This window comes from Nycticebus coucang, chromosome 14, assembly GCF_027406575.1.
Source record: "Nycticebus coucang isolate mNycCou1 chromosome 14, mNycCou1.pri, whole genome shotgun sequence".
NCBI classification, from domain to species: Eukaryota; Metazoa; Chordata; class Mammalia; order Primates; family Lorisidae; genus Nycticebus; species Nycticebus coucang.
The window spans coordinates 67,396,675-67,411,304 of record NC_069793.1 but is presented as its reverse complement, the minus strand read 5'-3'; the positions used below and the strand labels follow the sequence as shown (position 1 = coordinate 67,411,304).

Below are 14,630 nucleotides of genomic sequence, written 5' to 3'. Positions count from 1 at the left end.
GGTTTGTGCATACTTTTTATGATATCTAGCACCATAGATAAGCAAAAGAAAATCTTCACAAAATCAGCATGTGGTTCATGAGCCTCAGGTTGGACACCCCTGCTCTAGACTATCTCCAGTCTTCTAGCAATTTTATAGTTTTTCATCTGTTAAAGGATTTGCCCAAAGTTCTTTTGTACTTTTTCTTATTGAGTTGTGGGAATTCTTCATATATATACAGCAGCTTTTGGTCATCTGTTTGCAAATGTTGATGGCATTTTTCCCTGTGTAGTATCATATATTATATTTTTTCCATTTAGAAACAAAGTTATTTTGTCATTTTAAGTTAGTGTCATATTTAAGGTTAATTAAATTTCAGGTTAATTTAAATAGCTCCAATATTTTTATAATTTTATCGAGTCTTCCTTTTCAAAAACAGTATATGTCTTTCTATTCCTTCAAAACTTTTAGATCCGTTAGTGGCATTGTAAAGGTTTTTTGTTTTTTTTTTTAAACTAAATCTTTTTCACATTCCTTTTAAAGTTTATTCTTGGGTATATTTTGTTGCATGAATTTTTCTGTTATTGTATCAGATAAGAATGCTTTCTGCAAGAGGTTCAGTATAGTAATACCAACCAAAATGGCTTAGGCTGATAGGAGTTCATTTTTCTCACATAGCAAGAAGTCCAGAAGCAGCTGCAGATATGGTTCTCTAGGTCAATGGTGTCAGGCCTGGCATCTTTGCAGCAGTGTTTTATTTTGTTTCGTTGCCTTTCCCTTAAACATGGCCATCACATCATGGTTGCTGTACCTCCAGGCATCATGTCCCATAAAAAGCAAAAAGAATAGCTGGGTGCTGTGGTGGGCACCTGTAGTCCCAGCTACTCGGGAGGCTGAGACAAGAGAATCACCTAAGCCTAGGAGGTTGCTGTGAGCTGTGATGCCATGGCACTCTACCGAGGGTGTTAACATGAGACTCTGTCTCCAAAAATAAAAAATAAAAATAAATAAAAATAAGCAAAAAGAAGAGGGCAAAGAAAAAGGACAGGATTTTTTCCTTATGTTTCATAAATTTTCACTGTGAGCTTTCAGGGCCTATGGAGAAAATGCTTAGAATGTAGGAGCTTCCCTCCAGAGAAATTTTGTTTGTTTGAAATTCTGGTAGAACCTCAAGGGTTTTACTGACTGGGAGCAATTTGTGTGTTAATTTATCAGTTTTCATTCTAACAGAGTTAATGGGCAGACCTTAGATTTGATTCTTTTCTTTTTCAATTACATAGAACCCAAGAAGAAATAGAGATACTTCCTCATCATCTCTCTGTGAGAGTGGAGAGAACCTTTTCTGTTCTGTATTTCACTGACAGTGAAATGCTTCAAGAATTCCATTTTCGTTAAGAGAATGCACATAGGTATTACAACCCAAGAACCAGATGAAAGAATAGTTCCCAAAGCCCAGGCAACGACAGTATCAGTGCCACAGGGTTATTGCTCTGGTTTTAATTCTTTCTTTTTTTTTCTCCACTGCCTGGAGTTGTCCCTTTCCTCTTACAAAATGTTTTTTTTTTTTCCTGTTTAATGTAGCATTTAGAGTTGTATTTATAGAACAAGAAGTATAGGTCATCTGGTTTACCATATTGCTTGGCACATATTCAAATGTATTCTTTCTTTCATTCAGGAAGCAATAGAAGAAATTCATGTCATATACATGGTAGAAGTCAGCACAGATATATTCTAAGCAGAGTCCTTTCTAATTTTGGGATACTGTGAATAATTAGAATTACAGAGTCCTTTCTAATTTTGGGATACTGTGAATAATAATTACATTTTCTTTTTTTGGTAACTGTTCCTAATGTCTTATTAATCAAACTACTTGACAAACTGACAACATAATGGCAGGTATACTACATATGAATAATTAACATCTTAATTGTTTTTCCTGATACAGACTTTATTTGGTGTGATATAAATTCTGATTTAATTTATAATGAAAAAATAATTTTTTTGTATATCATATAGAATATTAAGTTTAACATCAAATACGGAATATTCTATGGTTTCTTAGATTATCTTTAGTATATACTTACAAGTCTAGGAATAAAATTGGATACTATGGTATATGTGTATTATAATGTTGTCATTATGATGTCCTGCTTTATTTGACTTGTATTGTTATTAAAAAATACTTGGAAGCCAAGTGCAGTGGCTCACACCTGTAATCCTAGCACTTGGGAGGCCTAGGCAGGTGGATTGCCTGAGTTCATGAGTTGGAGACCGACCTGAACAAGAGTGAGACCTCCCCTCTCAAAAAAATAGCTGGACATTGTGGCGGGCGCCTATAGTCCCAGCTACTTGGGAGCTGAGACAAGAGAATCACTTAAGCCCAAGAGTCTGAGGTTGCTGTAAGCTGTGACGCCATGGCACTCTACTGAGGGCAACAAAGTGAGACTCTGTCTCAAATAAATAAATAAAACAAAATAAAATATGCTTCTAAAAGAGAAAATTATGTGATCATTTTATTAGAGTCCTTGTGGAATCATTTCCATCAATATCTTTTATAATCTATTAAAATAGTCTCAGGTTGACATTTTTCACTTGATTAATTTGATGTTTTTTCATAAAACCAAAGATCTCTACTGTAGATGAAATGATCTGATAAGCATTTTAAGTAATTATAGCTATATTTACCTATTATCTAGGTTTATTGGGAAAATGGTGCTCAGATCACATCTCCTCATGATAAAGAAATTCTGAAATGTATAGAAGAATGTGTGGAACCCTGGAATGGTTCCTGGAATGATAATTTAGTGGATACCAGCCCATTGAAGAAAGATCCTCTTCAAGACATTTGCAGGAGATACTTGGAAGATCTGAAAAAAATCTGTTTTCACAGGTATCTAAGTGGGAATATGGGATAGTATTACCTTAGAATAAAGTTAACAAATGAGGGAAAGTAAAAAGGATTTAAAAGTATTGTCTTCATTATGTTAAATTTGTAGCTAAATAGTACCATTTACAATAACCAAAAGGTAGAAATAACCTAAATATACATAACTGGTGAAAAGTAAAATGTAGCATATCTATACAATGAAATATTATTCAGTACTACAACGTGCATAAACTTAAAAACATTATGCTAAGTGAAAGAAGCCAGTTACAAAGAACCACATATTGTCTGATTTCATTTATATGAAATATAGGCAAGGGTGGGCAAAATCTATAAAGACAGGAACAGACAAATAGATTAGTGGTTGCCTGTGTGTGGGAGGCAATGGAGGGTGGGGGTGGCAGCTGTGGGGTACAAAGGTTTTTGGGGTGAGTAATAAAAATGTTCTAAAATTGATTCTGGTAATGATGGAATAACTCTATGAATGTAATGAAGGCCATTGAATTGTGGGGATTTTTGTTGTTTTTTGGAGACAGAGTCTCACTATGTTGCCCTGGATAGAGCACCATGGCATCACAGCTCACAGCAACCTCAAACTCTTGGGCTTAAGCGAGTCTCTTGCCTCAGCTTCCCAAGTAGTAGGGCTACAGGCACCTGCCACAAAGACCAGCCATTTTTTGTTGCAGTTATCATTGTCAGTTCGACCCCTTGGCGTATGTGGCTAGCGCTGTAACCACTGTGTTATAGGCACCAAGCCAAGGCCATTGAATTGTACACTTTAAATGGGTGAGTTGTGTGCTGTGTAAATTATATCTCAATAAAGCCATTAAACAGATTGTACTTAAAAATATCTATTTCCTTATGTAAGATCAGGAAATTTCCTTAAGATTTTATTTTTCCTTAACTATTTTTATAAATATTACATAAATACCCAACATTATTGCTATAAGCAATCCTGGCTTATTGACTATGTTTTTCCTATCCGATAAAATAAACTTAAGCTTTTTTCTTTTTCAAATATATACCCATCAAACTATGGTTGTTTGCTTCTCCTTCTAAAATGATAAGTCAGGCTGGGCGTAGTGGCTCACACCTATTATCCTAGCACTCTGAGAGGCGAAGGCAGGGGGATTGCTTGAGCCAGGAGTTCAAGACCAGCCTGAGCAAGAGTGAGACACTGTCTCTACTAAAAATAGAAAAAAAACAGCTGGGCATTGTGGCAGGTGCCTATACTCCTAGCTACTCAGGAGGCTGAGGCAAGAGGATCACTTAAGCCTAACAGTGTGGCTTAAGAGATTGTCTTGCCTCAGCCTCCCAAGTAGTTGGGACTACAGGCTCCTGCCACAATGCCTGTCTATTTTTTTTCTTTTTCTTTTCTTTTCTTCTTTTTTTTTTTTTTTTTTTTTTTGGTGCAGTTGTCATTGTTGACTGAGCTACGGGTGCTGCCCTTTTTTCCCCCTTTTTCTTTTCTTTTTTTTTTTTTTTGAGACAGAGTCTCACTATGTTGCCCGTGGTAGAGTGCCATGGCATCATAGCTCACAGCAACCTCAAACTCTTGTACTTAAGTGATTGTTTTGCCTCAGCCTCCCAAGTAGCTGGGACTATAGGTGCCCGCCACAACACCCAGCTATTTTTTTTGTTGTTGTTGTAGTTGCTATTGTTGTATGGCAGGCCCAGCCTGGGCTCAAACCCACCAGCCCAGGGTATGTGGCTGACGCCCTAGCCACTGAGCATGCAGCCAGCCCTTTTTTTTTCTCTTGTCATAAAGCAAGGAAGCCTTCAAAGATGCTAATAATCAACCAAAAGGATCTAGAAGCTAACTTGAAAGGGCTCCTATTGACTATTCTACTGGCTCACTGTGAGCATCAAAAAGATAATCTATGTAATAAATTAAAACAGTAAACATAAAAAGCCTATGACTGTTAGTATACTAAAAAAGCACCTCATTGGTCACTTTTGGAAGTTTCTCAATTGAAAATTGCTCATTCTTGGGGCTGTGCCCATGGCTTAGCAGGTGGGGCACCGGCCCCATATACTGAGGGTGGCGGGTTCAAACCAGGTCCCAGCCAAACTGCAACCAAAAAATAGCCAGGCTTTGTGGTGGGCACCTGTAGTCCCAGCTACTCAGGAGGCTGAGGCAAGAGAATCACCTAAGCCCAGGAGTTAGAGGTTGTTGTGATGTGAGCTGTGTGATGCCACGGCACTCTACTGAGGGTGATAAAGTGAGACTCTGTCTCTATAAAAAGAAAATTGCTCATTCTGTAATTTGATAAATTCTGAATTTGTATTCTGAATATTAGTAAGTGCTAGAATCATTCTCTTAATTTACTGTGCCTTTTCTATATGAATTGAATTTTAGAGTTAATCAAATAGTTGAAGGGTAATATTTTTTAAGGAAAAATCTAACAAATGCTGAAGGAGTACTATAAGTAGAAAATCACTATTTGGGGGGCAGAGCAAGATGGCTGACTACAAGGATCGTTCAGCTGAGATCTTCTACAATGACTAAGGAAAAAGAGAGAAGCCAGCCATACCTGGCATGAGGATCTTACCCAGAGTCATAGCTCACTGAGGGAGCACAATAAGGAGGTAGTAAGCTGGATCCAGCATATGATCCAGAGCAGTGGAACTCTGATAAATTAGGCAAGTGATTGTGACCCACTGGGATTAGCTGCTCCCCCACAGAGGTCTGGGATGGGAGGAAGCCTTTCTGGTATTTTTAGTTGTTAGGGGAAGCTGTGTGTTGAGTGGAAAGCTTATAAGAGTAGGCAGACTCAAGCAATATACAGGAACCAGATTTGAATGCCAGTTGGAGTAGATTTGCCATAGGTTGGTGGCTGGCAAGACAGTTTTACTGAGAAGGTCTTGGCAGCCATGGGACTGCCATTATGGGAAGGTCATGAGAAGTCTTAGCAGGGCCCTAAAGCTTGGCCTCTTAATTTCACCTGCCAGGATCAGAACAGGCTAAGGGACTCTCACTCCCCACAGGAACTGGAGTCACTAGAACTGTGAGACCTGCCCCTTAAGGATTCTTGTGAGCTTTGAGATCCCAACCCAGCAGGGTCTGAATACTGAGGAAACAATCAGGCGATCACCAAAGGCAACTAAGTTTGAAATAAGGACCATAGAAGTTGCTGTCTGTGATCTCTGTCTCTTAAAACAACAGCGCTGCAGCAACATATTGCAACATACTGTCTGCAAGAGCAAGGACTTCTGTTTGAAACGAAGAAGGCAGTGAGCAGGAAGAAATAGGACAAAGTAAACAAGAAGAAAGAACACACGAGAAGAAACCAACAGGCTTGGTGCCTGTAGCACAGTGGTTATGGTGCTGGCCACATGCATTGAGGGTGGCAGGTTCAAACACAGCCCAGGCCAGCTAAACAACAATGACAACTGTAACAAAAAAATATCTGGGTGTTGTGGTGGGCACCTGTAGTCCCAGCTACTTGGGAGGCTGAGACAAGAGAATCACTTAAGCCCAAGAGTTTGAGGTTGCTGGACGCCATGGCACTCTACCAAGGGCAACATAGTGAGACTTATCTCTTTAAAAAAAAAAAAAAAAGGAGAAGGTGGCACCTGTGGCTCAAAGGAATAGGGCGCCAGCCCCATATACCAGAGGTGGTGGGTTCAAACCCAGCCCCAGCCAAAAACTGCAAAAAAAAAAAAAAAAAAAAAAAAATGGAGAGAGAGAAGGAACCAACAGAAAAATTCAGGCAACATAAAAAGCCAAAATAGAGGAACTCCCCCAAGGGACCATGAGGCAGCTACTGCAGAAGACTCTGCCTATAAAGAATTAATGTACTTGACAGAAAGGGAATATAAAATATGGATGATAAAGGTAATAAAAGGAATGGACAAGAAAATGGAAAGACAGAACCAAAGTTGGACAAGAAATATATAGAATATAGAAAGGATATGGCAGGGCTTAAGGAAATGAAGGAGACGATCAGGGAATGTAAACAAACAGAAAATATAAAAAATTGGTTAGACCATGGAGAAGAAAGAACCTCAGAGCCAGAGGATAAAATTTTCGAGTTAACCAAGGTAGTTAAAGAGGCAGAAAAGAACAGAGAAAAAACAGAACAGTCACTTAGAGTACTACAAAACTCCATGAAGCATTCAAACATATGAATAATAGGGATCCTTGATGGGAAGAAGATTGTCCCAATGGAATGGAAGCCCTACTGGAAACTATCATAATAAAAACTTTCTAAGTTTTACTGAAGACCCTACCACTGGGTGGCACCTGTGGTTCAGTGGGTAGGGCACCGGCCCCATATACCAAGGGTGGCGGATTTGAACCCGGCCTTGGCCAAAATGCAACAAAAAAATAGGTCGGAGTTATGGTGGGTGCCTGTAGTTCCACCTAAGTCCAGGAGTTGGAGGTTGCTGTGAGCTGTGATGCTACAGCACTCTACTGAGGGCAATAAAGTGAGACTCTATCTCTAAAAAAAAATAAAAAATAAAAATAAAGACCCCAACACCTTTCAGATGGATATTGAACCCCAGGTCATCTCAGCTCAAACAGAGCTTCTCTAAAACACATTGTTAGTATTTTTTTTTTTTTGGTTGTTTGGGGTTTTTGTGAGGCAGAGTCTCACTTTACTGGGATAAAGAGTCACCCTCCTGGGCTTTGGCAATTCTCTTGCCTCAGCCTCCCAAGTAGCTGGGATTACAGGCACCTGCCACAACACCCAGCTATTTTTTTGTTGCAGTTTGGCCAGAGCCGGGTTCAAACCTGCCACCCTCAGTATATGGGGCTGGCGCCCTAACCACTGAGCCACAGTCCCTGCCCTCTAAAACACATTGTAATGAGCCTGTCCAAAGCCAAGATGAATGAAAAAATTCTGCAAGCAGCCAGGGGTAAATGCCTGGCTAATGGCAGAGCCATTAGGATGACAGCAGACTTTTCAACTGAAACATTCCAGGCCAGAAGAGAATGGTCATCCACCTTCAACATTCTTTTTATTTTATTTTATTTTTATTTATTTATTTTTTGCAGTTGTTTTTTTGGCCAGGGCTGGGTTTGAACCCGCCACCTCAGGCATATGGGGCTGGCGCCCTACTCCTTTGAGCCACAGGCACCACCTGACCTTCAACATTCTTAAAACAATTTTCAGCCCAGAATTCTGTATCCTGATAAACTGAGCTTCAAAATTAATGGAGAAATCAAATCCTTTGCACATATACAAGCACTGAGGAAATTCACAGTAAGACCAGATGTACAGGAAATACCTAGACCTATTTTCAACACTGACCAACACAAGGGTTCACTAGCAAAGTAAACACCCAGTAGCTAAAGGTCAAAATTTAGCCTCCACAATGGTGCAAATGATAAAACTACACAACGGACTTTCACAAAATAAGATGAATAGAACTCCACCACACTTATTAATTCTTTCAATAAATGTCAATGGAACAAATTCACCACTGAAGAGGCACAGGCTGGCTGATTGGATAAAAAAGCACAAGCTGGCTTGGTGCCCATAGCACAGTGGTTACAGCGCCAGCCACATACACCATGGCTGGTGGGTTCAAGCCCAGCCCAGGCCTGCTATACAACAATGACAACTGCTACAAAAATAGCCAGGCATCATGACAGGTGCCTATAGTCCCAGCTACTTGGGAAGCTGAGGCAAGAGAATTGCTTAAGCCCAAGAGTTTGAGGTTGCTGTGAGCTATGATGCTATAAGGCACTATGGAGGATGATGTAGTGAGACTCAAAAAGAAAAAAAAATGCACAAGCCATCCATGTGTCCAGGAGACACACCTAGCCTTGAAGGACAAATCAAGACTCAGGGGTAAGGGATGGAAAACTGTATTCAAGCAAATGGAAATTAGAAGAAAGGAGGGGTTGTGATCTTATTTTCAGATAGAAGCGGATTTAAAGCAACTGAAGTAAAGAAAGACAAAGATGGACATTTTATACTGGTCAAAGGAACAGTACAACAAGAAGACATTTCAATTTTAAATATTTATGCACCCAACTTAAATGCTCCCAGATTTATGAAACAGATCTTGTTGGGTCTGAGCAATATGATATCCCATAACACCATAATAGTTGGGGACTTTAACACTCCTCTGACAGAACTAGACAGATCCTCTAAACAGAAACTAAACAAAGATACAAAGGACTTAAATATGATCCTAGAACAAATGGGATTAATAGACATATATAGAACACACCATCCCAAAGCTAAAGAATATACATTTTTCTCATCAGCCCATGGTATATATGCCAAAATAGACTACATCCTAGGATGCAAATCAAACCTCAGAAAAATGAAAAGAATAGAAATTATACCTCATATCTTCTCAGACCATAAGGCAATAAAGGTGGAACTCAACTCCAACAAAAACATTCATCCTCACACAAAGACATGGAAATTAAACAACCTTATGCTGAGTGATAATTGGGTTCAAGGAGAGATAAAAGAGGAAATTGTTAAATTCTTAAAACCTAACAATAGTGAAGACACAAGTTGCCAAAATCTGTGGGACACAGCAAAAGCACACTTAAGAAGGACATGTATCACATCAATTTCCTATATTCGAAAAACAGAAAGAGAATGCATTAACAAACTCATTAACATCTTATGGAATTGGCAAAAGAAAAACAATCTAATCCCAAACCCAGAAGAAGAAAAAAATATCTAAAATTAAATCAGAGATGAATGAAATTGAAAACAAAAGAATCATTCAGAAAATTAATGAAATAAAAAGTTGGTTTTTCAAAAAAATAAATGAAATCGATAAGCCTTTGGACAGAGTAACTAGAAATAGAAAAGTAAAATCTCTTATAACCTCAGTCAGAAATAATAAAGGGGAAATAAAGCAGATGCCACACCAGGTACAAGAGATTATCTCTGAGTACTACAAGAAACTCTATGCCCAGAAATTTAACCATGTGGAGGAAATGGATCAATACCTGGAATCATACTCTTTACCTAGACTTAACCAAGATGAAATAGATGTCTTGAACAGATCAATTTTAAGAACTGAGATCAAAGGAATAATTTAAAAAAATCTCCCAAGAGAAGAGCTTATACCCATACTGCAGAAATTATTTCAAAAACTGAGAAGGAAGGAATCTCCCCCAACACGTTCTACAAAGCAAACTTCCTGGTTCTAAACCAGGAAAAGAGCTAAGTAAAAAGGAGAATTTCAGACCAATGTCACTAATGAATATAGATGTAAGAATTCTCAATAAAATCTTAGCCAGTAGATTGCAGCTACACATTAAAAAAATCATTCATCACAAACAAGTAGGTTACATCCCAGGGATGCAAGGCTGGTTTAACATATGCAAGTCCATAAATCTAATTCACCATATCAACAGCAGCAAAAACAAAGACCATACGATCCTCTCAATTGATGCAGAAAAAGCATTTGATAAAATTCAGCATCCTTTTCTTTTTCTTTCTTTCTTTTCTGTCTTTGTTTTTTTTTTTTTTTTTTTGAGACAGAGTCTCACTATGTCTCCCTCTGTGGAGTTCTGTGATGTCACAGCTCAAACTCTTGGGCTTAAATGATTCTCTTGCCTCAGTCTCCCAAGTAGCTGGGACTATAGGTGCTTGACACAATGCCCAGCTATCAGCATCCTTTTCTAATTAGAATACTTAAGAATTTAGGCATAGGTGGCACATTTATTAATCTGATTGAAGCCATCTATGACAAACCCACAGCTGATGTTATACTGAATGGAGTAAAACTGAAAGCTTTCCCACTTAGACCTGGAACCACACAAGGTTGTCATCTATTGCCACTACTATTCAATATAGTCCTAGAAGTTCTAGCCTATACAGTCCAGCAAGAGAAGGAAATAAAGGGCATCCAGATGGGTACAGAGGAGGTCAAACCCTTGCTCTTCACTGACGATATGATCTTATACTTAGAGAACCCCAAAGACTCAATCACAAGACTCCTGGAAATGATAAAAAAAAATACAGCAATGTCTCATGATATAAAATCACTGTCCACAGCAGTTCCATGTGGTTTTCCCACCACCCCTGCCGCAGGTCTCGGCAGCTCTGGCAGCAGCGTCCAGGCAGTGCAGCTTTGTGAAGGCTCTTGGCTTGCCACAGCCTGCAGGCACCCAGCACTCACCCTGCTCGCTACCAAGAAGCCGAAGAAGAAGGTCAGCTCTGCTGAAGGCGCGGGAAGGAAGAGCCCAAGAGGAGGTCGGTGCAGTTGTCAGCTAAACCTGCTCCTGTGAAAGTGGAAATGAAGCCAAAAAAGGCAGCAGCAAGGGATAAATCTTCAGGCAAAAAATTGTAACAAAAATGGAAAAGAAGAGCAAAGGGAAAGTAGGCCTAAGTGGCTAACCAAGAAACTAAAGAAGATTTACCAGCAGAAAATGGAGAAACTAAAACTGAGGAGAATCCAGCCGCAGCTGAAGCAGGAGAGAAAGAAGCCTAGTCTGATTAATATCATATACCATGTGGCCCCTGCCTCCCTTCTTGTACAATCCAGAGGAATATTTTTATCAACTATTTTGTAAATGCAAGTTTTTTAGTAGCTCTAGAAATATTTTTAAGAAGGAAGGAATCTCACCTCATCCCATTTTTAAGTGTAAATGCTTTTTTTAAGAGGTGAAATCATTTGCTGGTTGTTTATTTTTTGGTATAACCAGAAAATAGTGTGGGATGTTGAATTAATGGGAGGCTTTGACTGTCTTGGGTGTGAGCTTAACATTCCATAGAGTGGGATTAGTTTTTATATCCTGTAATACAAAGCATACTAAATGGCAATATGGAGTCCCAGTCCTGCATTTAATGTGTGACCATTTTAAATTACTTCTATTCCCATGTTGTTTTGTACTAGAATTGTTTCCTAAAGAACACCACTCCCCTGATCATGGCTCTCCGTGTCAGAACTGTGTACACTCTGTAACATCTTTGGTTGTGGTACTCCTGTTTTCCTAATAACTTTGTTATTGTGCTATGAAGGACTGAAAATCTAAGCATGTGGCATATGTGGTAATAAAGTATGAATTGGTGGGACTTACCTAATAGCTTATCAACATTTGAAGATACTGGTACTTGGTATCCTCTTAAGGAAAATTTACCTCCAAATTTTAATCTGGAAAGTCACTGGAATAACTGTTTAAAAAAGAATTACAGTGTGGCGCCTGGGGCTCAAAGGATTAGGGCGCTGGCCCCATATACCAGAGGTGGTGGGTTCAAACCCGGCCCTGGCCAAAAACTGCAAAAAATAAATAAATTAATTAAATAAAATTAATTAATTAATTAAAAAAAAGAATTACAATAAATGGCTTTTTAGATTTGGGGTTCATATGTTAAGAATTGTGTATACAAATTAAAATGTCTGTACTGATGCTCAACACAACCAATAAAATCTCAACTACCAAAAAAAAATCACTGTCCACAAATCAGTAGCCTTACTATATGCCAATAACAGCCAAGATGCAAAGCTAATCAAGGACACAATTCCGTTCACGGTAGCTCCAAAAAAAATGAAATACCTAGGAATATACATAACAAAAGAGGTAAAGGACCTCTACAAAGAAAATTACAAAACCCTAAAAAAAGAAATAGTAGAAGAGACTAACAAATGGAAGAACATAATCATATTCCTGGCTGGGAAGAATCAACATTGTGAAAATGTCTGTACTACCCAAAGCAATCTACAGATTCAGTGCAATCCCCATTAAAATACCATCATCATACTTTCATGATTTGGAAAAAATAATTCTTTGTTTTGTATGGAACCAGAAGAAACCCTGTATAGTTAAGGCAATTCTTAGTAATGAAAACAAAGCCGAGGGTATCACCCTACTAGACTTTTGGCTATACTACAAGGCCATAGTGATCAAAACAGCATGGTATTGGCACACTGACATTTGGAACCAAATAGAAACCAGGAGATGAAACTAACTTCTTATAGCTACCTGATTTTTGATAAACCAAACAAGAACATACACTGGGGAAAAGAATCCCTATTCAATGGCAGCTCCTGTAGCTCAGTGGGTAGGATACTACCACATACATCGAAGCTGGCAGGTTCAAACCCAGCCTGGGCCAACTAAAACAACAATGACAACTGCAACAAAAAAATACCCAGGAGTTGAGGCAAGTGCCTGTAGTCGCAGCTACTTTAGAGGCTGAGACAAGAGAATCACTTAAGCCTAAGAGTTTGAGGTTGCTATGAGTTGTGACACCACGGCACTCTACCAAGGGCGCCATAGTGAAACTCCACTCAAAAAAAAAAGAATCCCTATTCAATAAATGGAGCTGGGATAACTGGATGACCACATGTAAAAGACTGAAACTGTACCCACACCTCTCACCACTTAGAAAAATTGATTCAAGATGGATAAAAGTTTTAAATCTAAGGCACGAAACAATAAAAATCCTCAAAGAAAGTGTAGGGAAAACACTTGAAGATATTGGCCTGGGAAAGATTTTATGAAGAAGACTTGCATGGCAATTGCAACAACAACAACAACAAAAAAAACAAATGGTACTTAATTAAACTGAAAAGCTTCTGTACAACTAAGGAAACAATACCCAAAGCAAACAGATGACCTTCAGAATGGGAAAAAATATTTGCATGTTATGAATCAGATAAAAACTTGATAACTAGGATCTACAGTGAACTCAAATTAATCAAGAAAAAAGACCCTGGAAAAAGAACTTAATTAAGTTCAACAGGGGTTGGGGTATTAGAAGATCAAGGTAACAAAAGTGACATATAAGAAGTGATTGAAATGTGGCTCATTGGAATCTAAGCTAGGCATGAAAGGAAATAAAGGTGAAGTCTGCTGGAGAGTGAGAAAAATCAGGAAGTTTTTATGATAGTTCTGGAAAGAGAAGATACTTATATAGAATTTGTTTAGCACAGCAGATGGAAGGACAACTTCCAGGTCAGGAAGTTGAACCACAAAGGGAGAATGCATTTAAATTAGAAATCTTTTGATCCTGGCCTCATGGCTCACGCCTGTACTCCTAGCATTCTGGGAGGCAAAGGCAGGTGGATTGCCTGAGCTCACAGGTTCCAGACCAGCCTGAGCCAGAGAGAGACCTCGTCTGTAAAAATAGCCAGGTGTTGTGGCGGGCACCTGTAGTCCCACTACTCGGGAGGCTGAGGCAAGAGAATTGCTTGAGCCCAAGAGATGGAGGGTGCTGTGAGTTTTGATGCCACAGCACTCTACCAAGGGCGACAAAGTGGGACTCTAAAAAATAAATAAATAAAAATTAAAAATAAATAAAATAAAATATCGTAGACCTCTGCTAAAGGCTTTAATCACTTTTTTCCAGAATTTGGCAATTTTTAATTATGTCACAGGTAACAAGTGTTATGATATTGATCAAATGGTGATTTTTCTTTTACAGGGAATTAAACTCAAAGACCACCTTGAAATTTGTGCACACATCTTTTCATGGGGTTGGACATGACTATGTGCAGTTGGCTTTTCAAGCATTTGGTTTTAAGCCTCCAATTCCAGTACCAGAGCAAAAAGATCCTGATCCAGACTTCTCTACTGTTAAATGTCCAAATCCTGAAGAAGGAGAATCTGTGCTGGTATTTTTTTTAATATTTAAATCATTACTTCATTAAACTATTAAAATAGATAGAACCCATTGGAATTCAATACTTACAAAAGTTCAATCCCTGTTGAACCGCTGTAGTTTATATCTTTTATTTTTTATTTCTTTTTAATTTTATTTTATTATTGAATCATAGCTGTGTACATTAATGCAATCATGTATAAAACCATACACTGGTTTTATAGACCATTTGATAT

The 14,630-nt window shown here is 38.6% G+C and overlaps 1 protein-coding gene across 1 annotated transcript in view; it reads left to right on the top strand.

The window, feature by feature from the left end:
- The window catches only part of PGM2L1 (phosphoglucomutase 2 like 1), a 69,603-nt gene that overhangs the window by 42,780 nt on the left and 12,193 nt on the right, over positions 1-14,630 (top strand). The window contains exons 6-7 of the mRNA XM_053561287.1: positions 2,676-2,869; positions 14,218-14,407. Of these exons, the coding sequence (XP_053417262.1) occupies positions 2,676-2,869; positions 14,218-14,407 (384 nt within the window). The remainder of the gene's footprint in view (positions 1-2,675; positions 2,870-14,217; positions 14,408-14,630) is intronic.